General features: G+C 40.6%; 1 protein-coding gene across 1 annotated transcript in view; it reads left to right on the top strand.

Annotated features, from left to right (window-relative positions):
* Positions 1-1,301: 1,301 nt before the first annotated feature.
* Positions 1,302-21,000, top strand: part of LOC309864092 (uncharacterized protein) — a gene marked incomplete at its 5' end in the record, with an annotated part of 35,791 nt that continues 16,092 nt past the window's right edge. Inside the window, 2 exons of the mRNA XM_082729440.1 lie at positions 1,302-1,321; positions 2,618-2,849. Of these exons, the coding sequence (XP_082585566.1) occupies positions 1,302-1,321; positions 2,618-2,849 (252 nt within the window). The remainder of the gene's footprint in view (positions 1,322-2,617; positions 2,850-21,000) is intronic.

Raw genomic sequence — 21,000 nt, 5'->3', positions numbered from 1 at the left:
GAAGAATTGGTACAGAGACCTGGCCCTGTTCCATGCATAGCTGTGTGGCTTTAAGCAAATTGTCCACCCTCTCTGAGCCTTCATTTCCCCAGCTGTAAGATAGGGATGACAATGATGTCTCCATCACAGGATTGTGAGGATAAGCATGTAATGCATGTGAGTCAGCCCTCCATGTTGCTGGCTATTATCGCCATTAATGGGGATTTTAGGGTTGAGCTAAACTTGAACATCTGTAGCAACAGGGACCTAGCACCCCTCCAGTCCCCTGCTGGGGCTGAAAGAAGGGAGGGTAAAGTGCAATTGACATTTGCTGAATCTGGCGATTTTTAGAACAGAAGGAGAGAGAAGGGCCTATTTGTGAGCACGTATGGGACTCCTCAGAGGCTATGCAATCAGTCTCATGTCTTTATCTCTTTGTAAAGGTGGGTCTGTGCCTGGGTCCATTCTGAGCTCATTTGCGAAGTCAATAAGATTTATTATCATTCTCCATCCTGCTGTGACTACACACTTTCATGTTTAGATTAGCAACCCTTCCTTCACTTCCAGTATTTAGTGACTTCTTCACTCCCAGCTGAATCAGTTAGAAAGGGATCTGTTAGATCACTACCAGGTTACTGTGAATCAAGGCAACATGTTAGCTCTCCCGAGAGGGTTTGCCTTTCAAAAGGGAAGGCATGGGAGAGAAGGGATCTTTTCATTACTGTATCAAGGGAATGATCTACACATAGACTATCTGGATTTCAGCAGGGAAATTGACAAGAGCTCTCACAATATTCATTTGGAAGAGAGGGAGAAACATAGACCAGAAAAGAGCACAGTTCTATGTACAACTTGCTCAATGTCCCCTAGCAAGGAATGCTTATTAAAGAAAGAAGGCACAAGAAGATGGTGTCCCTATAGAAGGTCACAGGGCTCTCTCTTTCTAAGGCCACATCCTGGCCAATATTTTTATCAGTAACTTAAAGGAAAACACAGATGGCATGTTGAACAAGTTCACAGATGGCTAAGTTTGTGGCTGATACATTTTGATAATCCAGACCCTTCCGTGCTCATATTTGACCTAAAAGCATGGCATAATGGACCCAGTTGTTCTCAGTGATGGCCCACCTGCTCAGCCCAGGTGAGGTGCTAGGCAGTTTGTACATATTGTCTCTACCCCTCCGAAACAGAGACCACTTTCTCCATATTACAAATAACAAAATCGATGTTCATCATGGTCAAGAAACTTGACTGGATCCTACAGCAAAACGGAAGCACATACTAGAACTTGAATTCGGATCCATGTAATTCCCAAGTCGTCCATGACCTCACTCAGTCTAAGGTGAGTTCTACACTTCCCTTTAAGAGCCAGGTGTACATGGTGTATAGCGGAGGCAAAGGCCATCTAGCACAGTGACTAGCACATACAGATGCAGAAATATTATGGGGAGAAAATCAGGAGCAAGTAGGAAGAAGGGAAGGGGGAGGATAGTATCTGCTTTAATCAAGGCTGGTAATCATGACCAGTGGGAAACAGCTGATAATATTTTGCTTGGTAGATGGAGACACACTAGTTCTCTTCAAGTATTTACAAGGCTGGGGTGCCTGGGTGGCTCAGTGGGTTAAAGCCTCTGCCTTTGGCTCAGGTCATGATCCCAGGGTCCTGGGATGGAGCCCCACATCAGGCTCTCTGCTCAGCCTGGAGCCTGCTTCCCTTCCTCTCTCCGCCTGCCTCTCTGCCTACCTGTGATCTCTGTCTGTCAAATAAATAAATAAAATCTTAAAAAAATATATTTACAAAGCTGTTGCATGGAAGAAATATGAAATGTAACCCAGGGGGGTGGATTTTAATTCAGTGTGAACTGGAACTTTGTAAAATAATGAACATTGTCCACACAGCAGGCTCCCTTTCGAGGTGCTGCCTTGTCCCCGGATATCTTCCAAGCAGGACCAGGTCACTGCTCATTGGAGGGGATAGGGATGAGCTAGGAGCAGGAGAAGCAGATGGAAGGCATCTACTTTATGAGGGTTGGAGCAGGATACCAGATCCTTCAGCACTGGGGTGGGGGAAAGGGACACGTTTTGGAGCAGAGTGAGTTTTCTCCATCCTGATTATACCACACAAATTTCTGCCTCCTCAGTGAACTAGGCAAAGACTATAAGTGTGAGATAGAGACTGCCCTTCCTTATACCAAACACCAGCAAAACAGTGGCCTCATTTAGTTCACTGAAGGGAAGGGCTAAAAATTCCCTCAAGCAGGCTTCTGGGGAAAAGAAAACCCTCGAAAGTACAGCAGGGGTGCTTCGGGAAGCACAAGATAGGCTTTGTTCTGCCCCCTCGGGCCTGGGCCAGAAGAGCAGTGAGCAAATGGAAAAAAGTCCTGAAAGACTGTGTTTCTCACCCATGCCATCCTGCACTATTCACAGATTCTTACAGACTTTCTTGCTGTAAGAACTCCTGCTCATGAACTTGAGCTATATGGAGCTTTTTTTTTTTTTTTTTTTTTTTCATGTTCAAGGCAGTAAACCAGGAAGAGCTTGAGACATCCTCCCCGGTAACTGGAATACTAACAATGAAATGTACCAAGAGCACAGCCTACTTGATTATTTCCTAATTTTCTCTTTATGCTGGTTCCAGCCCGGAGACCCTGCCAGATGAAGAAAGCTTCCTTCATGGCCGTGCAAATAGTTTCCATTTCCCAGCTGAGAGCCAGCATCCAAGAGAATCTTCTGATTTGGGACTGAATGAAACAAAAGATGGCCCAGAGCTCGACTGCAGCCAGGAAACAGAGGCTCACAAGCCAGAAAACTTCTGCGATGTCCCAGAAATCCCCATGAAGCAGAAAGGGCACAGTGGCTACTCTCGCCAAGTTAGCATGCTTGCAGTCCGTTCAGCTTCTCACCTACTTTTCTATCAAAGATTTCTTCAGGCTCTTGGTGGAATTTTGCATAAATGCAGTCCACATTATACTCCCAGTAGTCTGCCCCCAGTCTCTTCTCCCTTATTGTTCCGGGACTTCATACATTCCTCATAGAATCATTTGGTTTTTTATTGACTCACTTAACAAACATATATTGAGCATCTCATTATTCACTCATTTCTTTGTTATTTCTTGAGTACCCATCACTGGCAAGAATGGGAGTGGGTTTAGGAGATGTATACAACAGGCTTTGTACTCAGGAGCATTTCCCACACGCTGAACCCCTTACTAAGTGCCATGCGCTTTCTAAGAGCTTTCCATTACATGCAAAATGTTCTCAATTGTGTATTTCCAACTCCTGGCTGCTTCCCAGAGTTGCCAGATTTCAACATGTCTACTAGATTCGGTCTCATCAGGAACGTCCCATTGACAGCTGCACTTCGACATGGTCAGAATTGAACTCATGCCCCACTCCTCTAAGCCGGCTCGTCTTTGTGACTTTCCATTTCTGTTCAGTATCGCCATCTTTGCACCGCACGGGCTCAGGCTAAGATACCTTCAAAGTTCTTCTTCCTTTTACCCAGGACAACAGTGACTTTTGCCTCCAAAATGTCTCTCAAATATTTGTGGGTTGTTTTTTTGTTGTTGTAGTTTTGTTTTTTTCCATTTCTGTTGCTACTATTCAAGGACAGGGCAGGAACACAGGACTATTGCAATAGCCCTTCAACTAGTCTTCCCACCTTCATATTACCAAATTCTGGTTTAACGTCCCTACTCCTATGTTCTCTGTGCCCACCCAAAATGGGAAAATGCCCTTTGCCAGGTATTCTCTAACCAGTCCTGCCTCTATTCATTTTCTTATGCTGTTCCCCCTAGCTGTGCCCCCTTTCCAATTTCTGCATGTGGAACTTCTCCCACATGTAGCCTTCTAGTCCAGGTCCTCCACAAAAACTTAGCCGCCTCTCTGGTGATAAGTGCCTTGTCCTTCCTTGAACTCTATGGTATCTCATGTCCGTGCAGCACTAACTTAGATCCCATCTTCCCTTCTGGAGTCTGAGCTTCATGATGTCAGCATTCTGCTAAATAAGTCATTGAAGTAGAAATATCACTTTGCACAACGGGGTAAATGGACCATACCTTTATCATGAAAAGGAGTAAGTAGAGAATGAAAGATCAAAGGTACAAAAAAGGAAATGTTTGGAAGAAGAACTTCATAGAATAGAAAAGAACTGAATCAAGGGAAACCATTTTTGTTCATTTTAGTCCAGAGGGGAAATATCTCTTTTCTTTTGACCTCTCAGGGAAGGATGAATAGTGGAGGACATGTTCAGATGGTGATGAACAGTGCTCCTGTTCTGACGGGGGAGGGTACGACAGAGTCAGGAAAGAATGTGCTTCGTTCCGTGGTCTGGGCAAATCACCCTCCAAGCCTGTTTTGTCCTCTGTGAGATGGGAGAAGAGTAGTGCCTCTGCATTTGCTGTGAGGAGTGTGTGAGATAATGTGAGGGCTTAACGCGGAGTCTAGCCCCAGTCACGTTAACTGGTGTGGGCACTTGCTGTGTTGTGGCCCAAAAGTGGTGGAGCTGAAGGTTCTGGATTCTAGAAATGGAAGACAGTGTACAGGAGAGGTAAGTTACAAGCTGCAGTAGCAGATGGGAAAGTTGAGAAGAGGTATGATCACAGGTGGGGGAAGGTGTGCTTAGGCAGAAAAGGGAGTGATTAAGAACGAGGACAATCTTTGTCTGTATATTGGATGTTACAGATCGGGATTAGCTATAAACTACCACTCTCCCAGGATGATCAGGGGGTTCTTCTGGGCGTTCACTAGAAAAATGGCTATAGTTAGAAACTGTTGTAGAAAATGACACAAACAAAAATGATAAGTTCCTTCCCTCCTGAATGCAATTCTTTTTATTACATCATCGGTAAACCTTCTTTCTATTACATCATCGGTAAACCTTCTTTCTTAGTTCTTTCCTTCTTAGGACTCACCTCGTTTCTCCCCTATGGCCTCTAGGACCATTACAAGCACTTCTTAGGGTCTGAGGGACAGTTCAAACGCCATATGTTCCCAAACACCGTAGCTTCTCCATTCACTCACATGGAACTCACACTTCTCTATAGCATGGTGTGACTTGGGGAGTGAGCAGAATAAAGACCAATGCCCACCCAGGCAATGACATTCAGCTAAGCATTAGTCAGAAACAGGAATTCTAGGACATCTCTATAAAGGGTTATTGAGGTAGCCCCTAAAAGAAATTCCCATCAGTTTGTATGGGCCTGGCTCCTTGTTAGATTTTCAGCCTTTGAGGGAGGTATTCGGGGGTGAGCAGGTGGTTTTCTAACCTATCCTAGTACAACTTGATTACAGATAAAAGCTCTAAACCTGGGATTGTCTCAGAGACCTAAGTGGCAGCTCCAACTGGTCTGATCTGTTGGCAGGGCCCTGAGAAGCCCACAGGCCCAGGATGGCCCTCTTTGCCTTGGGAAGCAATTCAGTACAGGACCCATTTTCTTGCTCTGACTCTTTTGTCAGGATCGAGAGTAGAAAACAACTCTAGGCAGTCACCTCTTTGTACATATTCTGATTAATTGGTATCTAAGGTCAGACAGATGCCAGGTTTAATTTGGGAAGACCGAAGGCAGCCCCCTTTCAGTCAAAACAGGTGGCTGAATTAGGTCTGCAGGTTGCTAAAGGGCTCATTATTTTGGCTTTCATTTCATAGATATAGAAGAGTAAATTTCCATGGACTTTAACCTAGAACTCCTGGGCATTGTTGCAAGTAGCATACTCTTTCTCTCTCGGTTTCATTTTCTTTTATTATGTGCCCAAAATCTTTTGTTGGAAGTCAATAACAAGGGGCTTGTATTCTTTTCCCGTCATAATCTCTTCTCCATTTTTAAACACACACACACACACACACACACACACGCACGTTATTTATTAATCAGCTTGGGCTGCCATAACATCATAGACTGTGTGACTTCAACAACACCAATTTCTTTCCCACAGTGCTGGAGACTAGAAAGTCCAAGATCAGGGTACCCGGATGGTGGGCTCCCGGCCAATGCCATCTTCCTGGCTTGCAGATTTTGGCCTTCTTGTGCGTTTTCACATGGTGGGTCAAGGGAGGGCAGGGATGGCTCTCTGCTGTCTCTTCTTGGAAGGACACTAAACCATTGGACTTCATTTAACCTTAATTTTTTCCATCAAGGCCTCCTTTCCAAATATAGTCATCTTGGGGGTTAGGGCTTCAATATATGAAGCTGAGGGAGGGCACAAACATTTAGCCCATAACAATATATAAATTCTTATCATGAGTTAGGGATGCTGATAAGCGTCTTGATTGTTAAGAGTAAACTCATTCCTTGGGCTCCCAGTACAGCTTCTCCTTCATCTCCAGTTCTCAGATAAAAACAAACATGAATAAGTCATTAGATGAATGCAAATCTCAGTCTCACACATTTTTTCTTCCCTGATTTTAATGTGATTTCTTTGTTCATTTGATGATTTGCCATCCTTATTTTATTCAATACATATCTTCCTGACAACAATAACAATTCCAATTTCTTTTTTGTTGTTTATTTCTACCTTACCCTATTCCAAAAATAAGTGTGTGAGGAGGTTTACAGAAATGCAGACAGGACAGTAGGATTTTTCAGAGAAAGGATGGAAAGGGAAAACCAGTATGAGGAAGGAGGATGGAGCCAAGGATAATGCTGGAACGCAAAATGTTTGCCATAAACTCATGGGTAGTACCTGTGACAGGCTCCAATTTGGTGATTGAGCTCCCCAGGAGTTAAAGCAAAAAGAAAAACAGGAAGAGGGTTTTTTCTCTCTTGAGCTAAATGGTGAGGCCATGTTCTTTGAAGGCTGACCATGTTCTTTGAAGGTTGGAGGGGAAGGGAAAGCATAGAGTGGACATGTCCTTATGGAAATTAAGAAACCGGGTCAGAAGAAAAACTAACCACAGGGGTCCTGAGAGCATACCTGTAGGTAAAGCCAAGATTTTCCCGGAGAAGACTGCCCTTTCTGATATAGTGTAGGCATTCTCATGCCAGTGACTTTTGCCCATGCAAAAGCATCACCTGGTATTGTTTGTGAAAGTGCTGAGCACTGTGGGACCCATCCCCAGAGATCTGGGTTTAGGAAGTCAAGGGCAGAACCTAGGAATCTGTATGTTTAGCAAGTTTTCAGGTGATGCTAATTCTGGTGGTCCACAGACCACATGGCGAGAAACATTACCAGGGAGCTCTCATCTGTGAAAACTTTGCCAAGACACTTTCTCAAAACAAAATGTACAAATTGCTTATTGTGCATAGTAGTGTACATGGTGTGTGTGTGGGTGCGTGTGTGTGTACACAAAGAGTCCATAGAAATCTAATCCTAGGCAGTGCTCCTCCTGGTTAAACTTCCAACATAAACCAGTTGTAAAATAAATGCCTAGGAAGTTAAATAAGTTGATTTGCCATACATGAATTTTGGATAGAAGCCAATTAAAACTCCCAGGTTTTTTTCACATGAGCTGCCCTTGAGTTATTGGATTTCTTTCTTTTTTTTTAGGCTCAAGCACAGAACTTTACATTTATTCTTGTTATTTTCCACCTGTGATTCCATTTGATTGGCTGGCCTGGGTCCATGGAGTTGGCCGCATTTGCCCTATACTATAAACTGTTGAATTCATAAAAGGAACCCCCTCCCCTCAACGTTTTAGCGCATGGAACATTTATCAAAGCCAAATTTCTTGAATTGACAAAGAACAACATACTCTATTTAAATTTTTTTAAACTTTCTTCCTAAATTCAATTTCTTACTAGAGCAGTTAAGAACCAAACAAAATAACAAAATAACAGCACCTGAAGGCAATAACTAGACTTCATGTTCTTCCATAGAACTTATCACCAGCAGACCTTTGGTTGCTGGTGCATTTTCTGTTATTTCCCACTGGAATGAGTCAGACTCCATCATGGCAAAGAGATCTGTAATTTCGGAGGCTTCAATAGTGCCAAGCACTGTGAGCAAAAAGTATTGAATGAATGAATGATTGGCACAGCGTAAGCGAAAAATGCTTCAGAAAATGTGAAGATCCCACTACCATCAACAAGTTCTACAAGTAAGTGGCAGACTGGGAGAAGTTATTTGCAACATGTATAATTGACCAAAAATATGGCATCTATACTATATTTCTTAAAATTCTATATATTGGTAAGAAGAAGACCACCAACACCATAAGGGGAAAAAATGGGAAGGGTAGTAACAGGAAATTTATAGTAGAGGGAATGCAGTGGCCAGTGACTTTGGCAGGCAACTTGATGTCTGGTCTAGTTTTCCTAACCCAGTAAAAGAGCTCCCTGCCTCCTAGGATTGAAAGCATAAAATTAGTTAATAAAAATTAACTGCTTGAAAAGTGGCTGACACACACTGCTGTGCAAGTGCCAGCAAGCATCATTGTCAGTGGTAATCAGAGAAATATAACTGAGAATAGAATACCACTTTCCACCCACCCGATTGGTAAAAAAAATTCTAAACAGGGGATGGGGATTAGGGAGGGCACTTGTTATGCTGAGCACTGAGTGATGTATGGAATTCTTGAATTGCTGTGTTGTACACCTGAAACTAATATAATACCTTTGAACTGGAATTAAAATAAAAACTTTTTAAAAAATTTGCTAAGAGGGTAGGTCTCATGTTACATGTTCTTAGCATAAGAAAATAATTTATTTGAAAAAGAAAAAAAGAAAAATACACATAAAAATGTACCCTATTTTTCTGGGCATATATTTTATATAAAATATGAAAATGGACTTGAATCACACATACCAAGCTCATGATACCATTGCATAGTTGAGGTGATGGGAATGACAAAGCTTTCTGGGACCAAGGATGGGAGTTAAAGTAAACTTTCACCACCTCTGTGATGCTTCAATTTTTTAAAAAACAAAAAACAAAGAGGAGGGAGAAAAAAAAGCTAGAGCAATTCAGTAAATATTAAGATGATGAAAATATGTGTGTGGTATTACATTATTCTTTGTTTTTTTTTTTTTATTTTGAGAACTCAGATTTTTTTTAATATAAGAAAAAAACATTCTAAAGAGCAAAATTTTTAAATTAACTCATTGCTAAAGTTGAGGGGAAATATTCATGTGCTGTAGATGAGCCACAAACAGATGAAGTGATTTTTTTTCTTAATCATTTTAATAAGAGTGGCATTTCTTTAAAATCTTTGTTAATGACTGAATTTGGAGAATACAATGAAAAAGTAATGTTTGTTACACCCTTCAGCCCAACCACCCACTGCTACAGTGTGCTGCAAACATTCCCTGGACTTTCACAATGTCATTTGTTCTATTGTTAGTAGGGAAACTGAAAAAATCTTGTTTGCTTGGAGGGACACAAAGATTGGAGCTCGCCCACTCTAACAGAGTTGCAAAAATTCAGATGCACTGTCTGCAGCCTAAGACATGGCTTGGCCCAGAGGATGCTCCAGCCAACACAATTGACTTCCTGGTCTTCGCACTGAGATAAAGCCATTCTCAAGGAAGGATGCCAAAAATAGGAAGTCTTAAAATACAAAGGAAATAACCACTGTTTTTTCCTGACATTGATCCTCTTGACGTGGGCCACCAGAAGATAAGTTATCCCCCTTTTAAGAGAACATCTCCCAGAAAAAGAGAAAACATTGCAGCTACACCTGTGAGCCATCTCATTTCGGGTTGGACATTCCTGGGACTCAGGAACACCTTCGTGACCATGGTCAAAAACTCCTCAACAGCCAGATTTTCATCATCAACCCTTTTTCCTCTGTCTCCAAACACCTCCGTGACAGCTTTTAAAGTCTGTAATTTACAGCCAATAATGAAGATTTTAATTGTTATTCTTTTCCTGTGTATTTGCTTAGCAGTAAAAACTATACTTCTCTTTGTCTACTTCGCTTCCTCGGCCTGGATGGGGAGCCAGCCAAAAATGATCAGGGGACTCAACATAAGGAGGGGCAAATTTGTGATCAGGCCCTTTGAATGTTTGTTCAGAGTCCCCTACACAAAGATGAATGCATTCTATGTTGGTCTGATGGCTTATGTTTTGTCCAGGATTTTCCTCTTTGGGCCAACAGTTGCTTTTTACAGGTAGTCTTAGGAGAGAGGAAACCCGTCGCCTCCTAATTCTCTATGGTTTCTTGGTCTCAACCAGTCTCACACTCATGTTGGAAAATATGAAAATAGACATATCCATCTGCATCCAGAAGAGCTGTTCTTTGTCAAGTGATCCCCACCTCTCCAGGGCCAGGCCAGACCCCAGTCCAACCCTCCACGTGGACCTCGGTTCCACACCAACACCTGAACAACTCACTTCTTTTAGGTGTCTGAGGGTGCCACAGCTCTGCTGGGCCCCATCCCACCCTGCAGCAACCCAAGGCCTGGAACCCTGAGGGAGGACGGGGTCAACCTCACTGAGGTTGCATCATTTTTGATGATGCATGCATCATTTTTGTGCCTCTGAAAATCATGACTAAAAAATCCCACCAGAGAGTCCACCAGAAGCTTATAAAAGTCTTGTTGTCATAATTCGTCCTCACATTTCAATCCGGTAACTCTCTTGGACCTTAGACCTAACAGGCCCTTCTAGCTCTGGTGAGTTGGTGAAACATGAGGGTGTGCATTTTAGTCATCTGCGAGTCTTGGTCAAACAAGAATTTGGGGCTCTGGCTGCCTGGACCATTTCATAGAACAAGGGCTGCTACAGTATAAAACCCTCAATCCTAAGGGCCCAGCTTATTGGGTCTTTCCTTCCAGCTAGTCTCCTCCTCCATCTTATACTATGACTTGCTGGATATCTGAGTTGAGAGGACCACACAAGCCCTCCCACCCAACATCTCCTTTTCTACAGTGACTGGAGGCTACCAAGTGGCACAGGATAGCATGGCCAGTCATGCTGGGTCAGTACTATACTGGTGAACTCCTAGACAGAGAACTTTTCTCTAGGTGGCATTCTCTGTAGCTTCTCTGAGGAAAATGTCCTTTGAAAAGAGTGGAAGTTACAGCCTTATTGTGATACTTTGCTGCTTTGGAGGATTTCCATCCTTACTGGAATACCTGTCATGCTTTTCCCCTCCTGTCTACATCTCTTGACCCTCCTCCTCTTCCTGGCCCCCTCTGAACCCCTTCTTCTCTCATTTTTTGTCCTCCCCACCTCTCCTTCTAGCTCAGCATCTCTTCTACTCGTTGCTTGCAAGAGATTTTGAAAGGGTGTGGGGTGAGGAAAAAGCAAAGAACTGGCAAAACTAGGGAGTGAGGAAAGGGAGGAAGTACCTGGAGCTCCCCCCAAGCTGTCTTGGTATTATTGCACTTTGAATAAATGACCTCATTTCCCAGGGAGTCTGTTTATGTGAATTTTTCATCACACTCTATAACAAAGTTCTCCACATTCCAATGGCTGGAAAGCCCATCTGGGTGCTCTCTCTTTAATTAAGTGCACTACTCTTGATCCACTTACAGCCTTGGAAAATTCTTTCGGAGTGACTATCTCTTCTTCCTTGAACCAGGCTGGAAGAGTGGGTGGGAGGGAAGACTGTAAAGGGAAGAAAATGCTAGGTTGCAAGCTTGTGCCTTGCCCTGCCCGGCTCGGGGCCTGATCAGGTCTTCCAGAGATGCCACGTACCACTGAATTTAGCTCTCCTAAACGGGCCTGATGCCCTGCCCTGGTGTCCTGTTACTCATTGCCCAGTGTCCTTGCTTTCACTGAATATGGCCTATTCCCTAAAAGACTGGCTTTTGACCTCTAATCTGCCCACAGATTGGTTTTGACAACCCCTGAATTCCTTTTAGCTCGAACATTCTCTGAATCAAAGTAAATCTGTTAAGGGTGCTATGTGCGCGTGCACACACACCCAGGCGCACACACACCAGATACTTCTTCATCAAATGTGCATCTAGCATTGCATTTTTCATATATCTATTTTTTTTTTTTTTGTCTCACATACAATGGCAATTCTAACAGTGCTCAGCTCAAGCCAGATGGGCAGAATCTCCAGTGCTGATGAGTCTCAAGTACACTTGAGCAGGTAAAACCTTGCCATGGGAATGTCCCCACACCGCACCGTGTAGCCACCACACCATATGTGGGCCAATATGGGCACAGTACTTCTTTCTGGAGACTAACAGATACTAGTGACTGCTTCTGATCAGTAAGAATGTGCAATGTGGCCAAAAGACCATTCATATCCACGGGACAAGAATTTATCTTTCTTATTTTCCCTCGTGTAGCAGCAGTGTGTCTTATGGAGAACAGTCCTTAACAATTTTTCTGAAGCTAGAACAAAATTGCAACCTGAGGAGCTGCAAACAGATTCTGCTTTGAATGCAAATGCTTGATTTTACATCCCAGCAGAGTGTTCCTTTTAAGGGAAAAACTGCTTTATTGGGCTATTATTAGTTCATTAATTCAGTTGTCCACAATTGACTAAATGCCAAAACTATAGCTTCTAAATTTATGGTGGTGAACAAAACAGAGTCCCTGCCATCTCTGAGCTTGCAGCAGAGTGAAGTATAAATACAGTCAAATAACCAGACATTTCATTGCTCTGAAGTAAACAAATAGGATCCATGATAGATAATAACAAAAGTTCAGTTTAGATTAAGTGTTCATTATTCAGGGAAAGCGAAGACCTAAAGAATGAAAAAATGTCAGTTAGGCATAGAGGGGAAGAGAGGATATACTGAGCAAAGGGAAGAGTATGTGTAAAGGGTGGGGTGGGGGGGAATATGAGGAAGATTTTGCTTGTCCGAGGAAAGGAAGGTGTGAAGTATAGTGTGTGAGGTGAAGGGTGAGGTAGAAGGACATGACACTGGAGAGGTAGGCAGGGATTGGAGCATGTACTTCTGTGTAAGCCATGGGGATGGGTTTACATTCTACTCAAAATGTATGGGAAGCCATCGTACAATTTTAAACAGAAGGGCAACCGTGTTCGGTTAATATCTGGCAAGGACAACTGGCTGCTGGGAAGAACAGGTCAGAGGGAGGCCAAGGTATATGATGGAGACCAGTGAGGAGGCAATTGTTAGGCCTGGGCAGGAGATGGTCACGTGACCAGTGGGATGCCCAATAAACCGCTATGAGGTGCTTTGGCTCCTGAAGAAAAACACACAGTAGGAGTTACTGAGGCATTAGATTGGGGCGCGAGAGCCAGAGGTGAGAGAAAGGAGGAATGATGAATGAGATGCAGGTTTCTGGCAGGGCAAACTGAGTTCATGGAGTGTCATTCAGGAAAAGAGAAGCCTAAAGAATAGCAGTTGGAAGAGAGCGTAGGGGTCAGTCAGAATTTCTGTTCTGAGATGTATGTGAGCCATTCTATGTCTGGACTTAGCCTGTTAATGGATGCTTGTTCATGTGAATATGCCTGCTGCTTGAGCACTCCTCAGAAGAGGCGGGGCTGGGGCCAGAAGGAATGCAGAAGAGCCAGCTCTTCACCTCAGTAGACTCACTGTTGAGATGCCCCAGTGTGATTTGGTGTTTTACACAAGATGTGAAATCTGATATTTGTGAAGTGCACCGTAGGCCCCAGCTACACCCTGTGGATGAGCTGGGGGAGGAAGAGGGTCACTAAAGGGAAACACCAAGACCATTCAATGAGGAAAGTACAGTCTTCTCAACAAATGATGCTAGGAAAACTGGATAGCCACATGCAAAGCAATGAGGTTGGATCCTTACCTTATGCCATATACAAAAATTAACTCAGAATAGATCAGAGACCTAAATGTAAAAGCTAAAAGCAAGATGGGACCGGGGAGGGAGACAAACCATAAGAGACTCAGGACCCTCAGGAAACAAACTGAGGGTTGCTTGGGGGAGGTGGGTAGGGATAAGGTAGCTGGGTTATGGACATTTGGGAGGGTATGTGCTATGGTGAGTGCTGTGAAATGTGTAAGCCTGATGAGTCACAGACCTGCACCCCTGAAACCAATAATACATTATATGTTAAGTTTTTTAAAAAGCTAAAAGCTACAAAATCTTAGAGGAAAACAGATTTTTTTAAAGACTTTATTTATTTGACAGATAGAGATCACACGTAGGCAGAGAGGCAGGCAGAGAGAAGGAAGTAGGCTCCCCACCGAGCAGAGAGCCCCATCTGGGGCTTGATCCCAGGACCCTGGGATCATGAACTGAGCTGAAGGCAGAGCCTTTAACCCACTGAGCCACCCAGGCACCCTGGAAAACAGGTTTATGACATTGGCTCTAACAATAATTTCTTGGATGTGATGCCAAAAGTACAGGTAACAAAAGCGAAAATAGATAAATTGAACTACATCAAAATTTAAAACTTCTGTGCATCAAAGGACACAATCTGAAGAGTTAAAAATAACAACTTACCAAATGGAAGAAAAATTTGCAAATCATATATTGGATAAGGGGTTAAAATCCTGAATATATAAAGAGCTTCTACAGCTTAATAACAACAACAAAAAGCAACCCAACTAAAAAATGAGCAACAAATTTGGATAAACATTTTTCCAAAGAAGATATAGACATGGCCAACAAACAAACACATGAAAAGATGCTTAACATCACTAATCATAAGGGAAATACCAATCAAAACCATGAGATATCACTTCACACTCATCAGAATGGCTACTAAATAAACAAACAAAAACAAACCCAAAAACAGAAAGTAACAGAATCATAACTGTTAGCAAAGTTGTGAAAAATTTGGAACACTTGTACACTAATGGTAGGAATGAAAAATGATGCAACTGCTATCAAAAACAGTACAGCAGCTCCTTTAAAAATAAAAAATGGAATTATCACATTATCTGATAATTCTACTTCTTGGTATATAATCAATACTTTTTTGTATATAATTATATTATAAATGAGTTTAGTCCAAAAATTCTACAACCTAGATAAAATGGACAAATTCCTTGAAGTACACAAATTATCAATACTGACTCAAGAAATAAAAATACTGAATAACCCTACATCAGTAAAAGAAATTGATTTTATATTTAACCTTATCACAAAGAAAACTCCAGATCTTGATCCTAACAAATATATAAGGAAGAAAATACCATATCTATCTCACAGGTCTTTTCCAGAAAATAGAAAAGTATTAAACACTTCCAAACTCATTTTATGAGGGCAGCAGCATCATGGTATAAAAATTAGACAAAAATACAACAGTGAAAGAAAGCTACAGACATATATTTCTTATGATCACAAATACAAAAAATTTTTTTAACATTTTATTTATTTATTTGACAGACAGAGATCACAAGTAGGCAGAGAGGCAGGCAGACAGAGGAAGGGAAACAGGCTCCCTGCTGAGCAGAGAGCCCAATGTGGGGTTCTATCCCAAGACCCTGGGATCATGACCTGAGCCAAAGGCAGAGGCTTTAACCCACTGAGCCACCCAGGCACCTCCATAAATGCAAAAAATTTGAACCCAATATTAGCACACAATTCCCAGAACTATAGGAAAAGAATAATATGTGATGACCAAAGGGGGTTTATTCAGGAATTTAAGATTGGCTTAACGTTTAAAAATCTGTCCATGTAAATATCATAGCAACAGAATAAGTGAGAAAAAACATATGATTACGTTAATAGATGTAGCAAAATTATTTAAGAAAATTCAGTGTGTATTCATGATAAAAATTAAACAAACTAAAAATAGAAAGAGACTTCATCATTCTGATATGGAGAAAAGCTTACAATTACCCAATCAAACTTAATAATAAGAGCCTGAATACTTTACTCCAATGATTGAATACAAAGACAAATATCTACTCTCACAATTTTTATTTAACAGTGTACTGGATATCCTCGCCACTTCAAAAAGGAAAGAAAAAATAAAAATCAGATTGAAAAGAAAAATTTTAAACCTTCTTTATTCACAGATGTCATCAATATGTACATAGAAAATTCTGTGAAATGTATTAAAAATACTAGAATTAATAGGAGAATTTAGAAAGGTCACAAGATATTTAGTTAGTACACAAAATATAATTCTGGTCCTAGATTCTAGTAACAAACAAAACTTTAAAAACAATACGATTTATTTTGGCATCAAAACAATTAAAATACTTCAAGATAAGTTTAACAAAAATATGAACAAGACCCACACAATGTAAACCACAATGCCTTACAGAGAGAAATTGTGAAAGACCTAGTGGAGAAACATATTCATGGCTTGAAAGTCTCAGTATTATTAAGATATCAATTCTTCCCAAATTGATTTACAGATTGGCATTACTCCTATCAAAATTTCTAGTAGAGTTTTTGTAGAACTTGATAAGCTTTATCTAAAATTTATATGAAAAGCAAAAGACTTAGAATTGGTCCTTAAATATTGACCTACTGATTGTTTCAAAGAACATTTTTGATAACTAAGAACAAAGGTAGAGAGTTTACAATGATAGATTTTCAAGACTTAATATAAAGCCACAGTAATCAAAAACATATACCAGCTCTGGCATAAGGGTAGACAAACAGGTTAATGTGCTACAAGTAAGTCCAAAAATATTATACACACTTATAAGTTGTCAGTTGATTTTGACAATGGTATTGAAGGAATTTAATATAGAAAGTTTAGTCTTTTCAACAAATGGTGCTAAAAACCTGGCTATTCAAATAGGGATAAAAAATAAATCCTGACTTATATTTCATATCATGCATAAAAACAAATTTGAAATGGATTATAGGCCAAAATTGAAGACCTAAATTTTTTTTTAATTCTAGGGAAAAAATCATGTGTTAAGGAAAAATTTCTTAGCTAGGACACAAAAAAATAAAACATAAAAGAAAGAAACAATGATAAATTAGACATAAGCTAGAATTTAAAACTTTGCTTTCTAAATGCATGATTATGAAGATAAAAATCCAAGACACAGACTGGGGAAAGCATATTCCAAAACATGTATCTGATGAAGGACTTGAATTCAGAACATGTAAACAACTCTTACAACTCAACTGTAAGAAGATACCCTACTCTTTTAAGGGACAGAAGATTTGAGTAACACTTCACCGAAGATGTACAAGCGAAAAATAAGCACAGGAAAAGATAAATATCATTGAAGAAGACATAAAAATTAAGCCACAATGAGATACTAGTATGTATCTGATAGAATGGCTAAAATCAAAAAGACTGACAATACAAAATGTTTACAAGTATAAGGAAGAACTAGAATCTTCCTACATTGCTGATGGGTTGCAAGTGATACAATCACTTTTGAAAACAGTTTGGTGATGTCTTATAAAATTAAATATACACTTAACATTACATTATAAATCAATAATTAGGCATTTACACAAGAAAAACGAACAACTTATGTCTACAACACATGTGGGCATAAATATTGATAGAAGACTTTATCATAATTGCCAAAAAGTAGAAGCAACCTGGGGCACGTGGGTGGCTCAGTGGGTTAAGCCGCTGCCTTCGGCTCGGGTCATGATCTCAGGGTCCTGGGATCGAGTCCCACATTGGGCTCTCTGCTCAGCAGGGAGCCTGCTTTCTTTCCTCTCTCTCTGCCTGCCTCTCTGCTTACTTGTGATCTCTCTCTGTCAAATGAATAAATAAAATCTTAAAAAAAAAAAGTAGAAGCAACATAATGTCTGTTAACAATGAATAAGGAAACAAAAGGTGGTCTATTTAAACACTGTAATAATACCACACAATAAGAATCAACAGAGTATTGATAAATGCAACCACTTGCATTATTAATCTCAAAAGCATGACAGTGAACAAAAGAAGCCAGCCACAAATTGATATACACCATGTGGTCTTATTTTATGAAACCCTTGGACAGGCAAAATTAATTTATTGAAACAATAAGCTTATCAATGATTGCCTAGTATCAAAAACAGGGAGCATTCACTTCAAGGAAGCAAAAATTTGGGGGTGATAGAAGTATTCCATAACATGATTAGATTGTGGCTACACAGATGTATACACAGAACTTAAAATAGGTACATTTTTATTGGAGGTAAATTCTACCTCAATAAGGTAGAATTAAAAAGAAGAAAAAACACACATCAAGATATTGCTACCCACTAACTCAAATGGTTAAAATTAAAAACCCTGACAATTCTTCTACCACAAATGGGAGCAACTGAATTCTCAGCCACTGCTGATGAGTGTGTAAACTGGTAAAATCATTCTGGAAAACCCCATTGCAGTCATCATATGCATAGCCTTCGACACACAGAAATTCCTTTTCTAAGTATATACCTAACAGAATTGTGTTTCATGCACCAAAAGAATGCTCATGGCAGCAATAGCTAAAAATTGGAAACAACCTGATTTACCATAAATAGCAGAATGACTAGTGGTGTATTATATAATGAAATACTATACAGCAATGAAAATGAATGAACAGCTCCTATATACAGGAAGCAAGAGTAAATCTCACAAACTTTATATTGAGGGAAATAAGGCTGATACAAAAGTCTGCACGCTTTATGATTCCACTTTATAAAATATTTAATGTGTAAAATTAACCCTGGACATTGGAAATCAGAATAGTGATTCTCTTTGGAGAAGAGGAAAGAAGTCACCGCCAGAAGGGGGCAGGAAAGGAGCTTCTGGGAAAGTGCTAAGATTGATGAGGGAAATTTTTGGATTAAAAACATTTAAATGGCCCCTATTCTGATTTATTTAAAGGCAGTGAAAGGGAATAATTAATGCTATAGGAAATAAATGGTTAGAATGATGAAGCACTGTTTTTTAAAATTTCTGAAGGAGAGACTCATGAGAAAGCAAAGAGGGTATATGTGGACAAGCTAATCTTTTATAAGAATGACTTTTTTCCCTCCAAGTCTCAAAAAAATGACAATAATGGAAATCCACAAAAGGATGAAGGAATCATGAGAAGTTTGGGGAACAAAGCAGAGGGAGTTTGTAACTAATCAAAAAGTAAAGTCGAATGCCCAGAGGTTGTGAATCAGGCTTAAGATCTTAAGAAAAAAGTCATCAAAGTGGGCACACTCACTCCCCAAAGCATGAGGGGCTGCTTCTGGGGGTAAATTAAAGGAAAACTGAGCTGTACTGGGGGCTCAGCTAAATTTAGAAATGACATGCTTCTCCCTCTGCTAATTGGTACAATCATTCTCTTGGACACACAGGCAGGAGAGCTAAAGTTACTGGTTTAGTGAGTGTTTTATTCCTCCCTCTCACAACATTTTGACCTCTTCCCCTTCAGCTTCCTGCAATGTGGACCCTACCAGAGACAACCTACACCACCAGCTTCTCACCAGGGGTCTCTCTCTTCTGTCTCTCCTTTCCATACTTGTATTCTTACTACAAATGTTTAGACCTTTGCATGCCTGTATTCAAAAACCTTCCATGGCTCCTAGCATTGGATACCAGTTAAACAAAAAAGCCTCATCAGCTAAGTCCACCTCACATTTCAGACCATAATAGAAGCCAGAGCACATGGGACCTTTACAGACCAAACTGTCACTCAGCAGATTTCTCATTACACCACCCAGCCTTCACCCAGCCACATATAAAAATACTAGCTGACATGGATGACCTATAAGTGTGACATATTGTCCTAAGCATCAGGTGTATGTTGGCCTATTCAATTCTCATAACCACCTCTAGAAAAATTTCTAGTTTTCTCATTTGATAGCAGGCAAAATGAGATAGAGAGAGGCCAAGAAAATTGTCCTCTTCCAAGTCAACAAATGAGAGTGCAAGGATTCAAATCCCAGGCAGATGGACTCCAAAACCATGCACATACCTCCCCATGCTAACAACAGGCACTTACTTGCCTTGTAACACCTGTGTTTGGGTCTGCTTGTCCAAGTCACAATCTGGGCTCTGCAATCCTCCTTCCCTCACCATGGCCCAAGAGAATGTTGTTCTTTTTTTTCTGGTTATGGAAGCTACATGCCATTTTGAAGCAAAACTCTCTCCTCCCCCAACTCCTTGTTGGGGTTCACCCCAACTGCAGCCTTTGTCTAGGATGTTTCTCAACGATGTGTTCATGCTTTTGTCTTCCTAGATCGATGATGAGAAATGATTACTAATTTTTAATGCTCGTTATAAGTATTAGAAAGTTTAAAGAAGAAGAAGGAGGAGGAGGAGGAAGAGAAAGAGAAGGAGGAGGAGGATTATTAAAAGGGAAAAGCCCATCCTTGTGATGAGAAAGTGGTTCCCTAAAAGATTATTTTCACCCTTCCCTGTACTTTGTAATTCCAGTTCCAACACAAAACTATCTTTATCTTATTAATATCTTAGCTTACCCTGTTCTTCTCATTTACAAAAAAAAAATTGTTCTTTTCTTCATCATTTTTCTTAAGAAAGTCATGGTTGGAAAAAAGAAATGTTTAATTAATTGGATTACCTTCCTCAGGAATTTTGTTTCCCCTTTCAAACTCAACGGTTACCCTCTTTCCCCCGCCCCTTTCCAGGATCTTTTTTAGCAAGCTAGAGTTGTGACCACAACAATCTTTCTTCTCCGAGACACTTTCAGGATTCCATCATAGATATAACCCTTATCAGTTTGAATATGTTTACGATGTCCTGTAAAATCAAAGATAAATTCTAGTATTCTCCACACTCAAATCCCGCAGCCTTTGGAAGTTTCTCAGGTACAGCTCCATCCCTCAAGACAGAGCAAAAGGGCTTGTTGTGAAGAGCGTGAAATCCCCCACCTTCCCACGATGCGAAAGCCCTATCTTAAAAACACAGTACATTATCCTAAAAACAAATTTCTCTCTGATTTCAGTGACACTAAAAGGCAGCGCAAACAATGGTTCTGGCATAGTTCCAGCGTTCTGGACACTGCTTCTTAACATAAAGTGAGCTCACAAAGGCTGGGGTTTCTTTTCTGAGGATAGCAGATACGTTAACTATTGTATACTTTTGTCTACGCATACAAAGTACTGTAATGAACTGGGCAATTATCCTTGTAATTCAAGAGCGCTCTTTCCTCCCCACATACATATTTTGGCTTCAATTATCTGAATGTTTCAAACAAAAAGTATCTTTTTACCCCCTTGGATAATTGTTTTGTTTCTCTCTTTCGTCTATATAAATTTGAAGCATTCCCTCTGTATCTACAGATGAGAGAAACGTGTGCAAATAAATGATCTCAGAAGAAA

This window comes from Mustela nivalis (genome assembly GCF_964662115.1).
Source record: "Mustela nivalis genome assembly, chromosome: 5".
Taxonomy (NCBI): domain Eukaryota; kingdom Metazoa; phylum Chordata; class Mammalia; order Carnivora; family Mustelidae; genus Mustela; species Mustela nivalis.
Note: the sequence above shows the minus strand (reverse complement) of the source record. Positions and strands in the feature narration are given on the sequence as shown.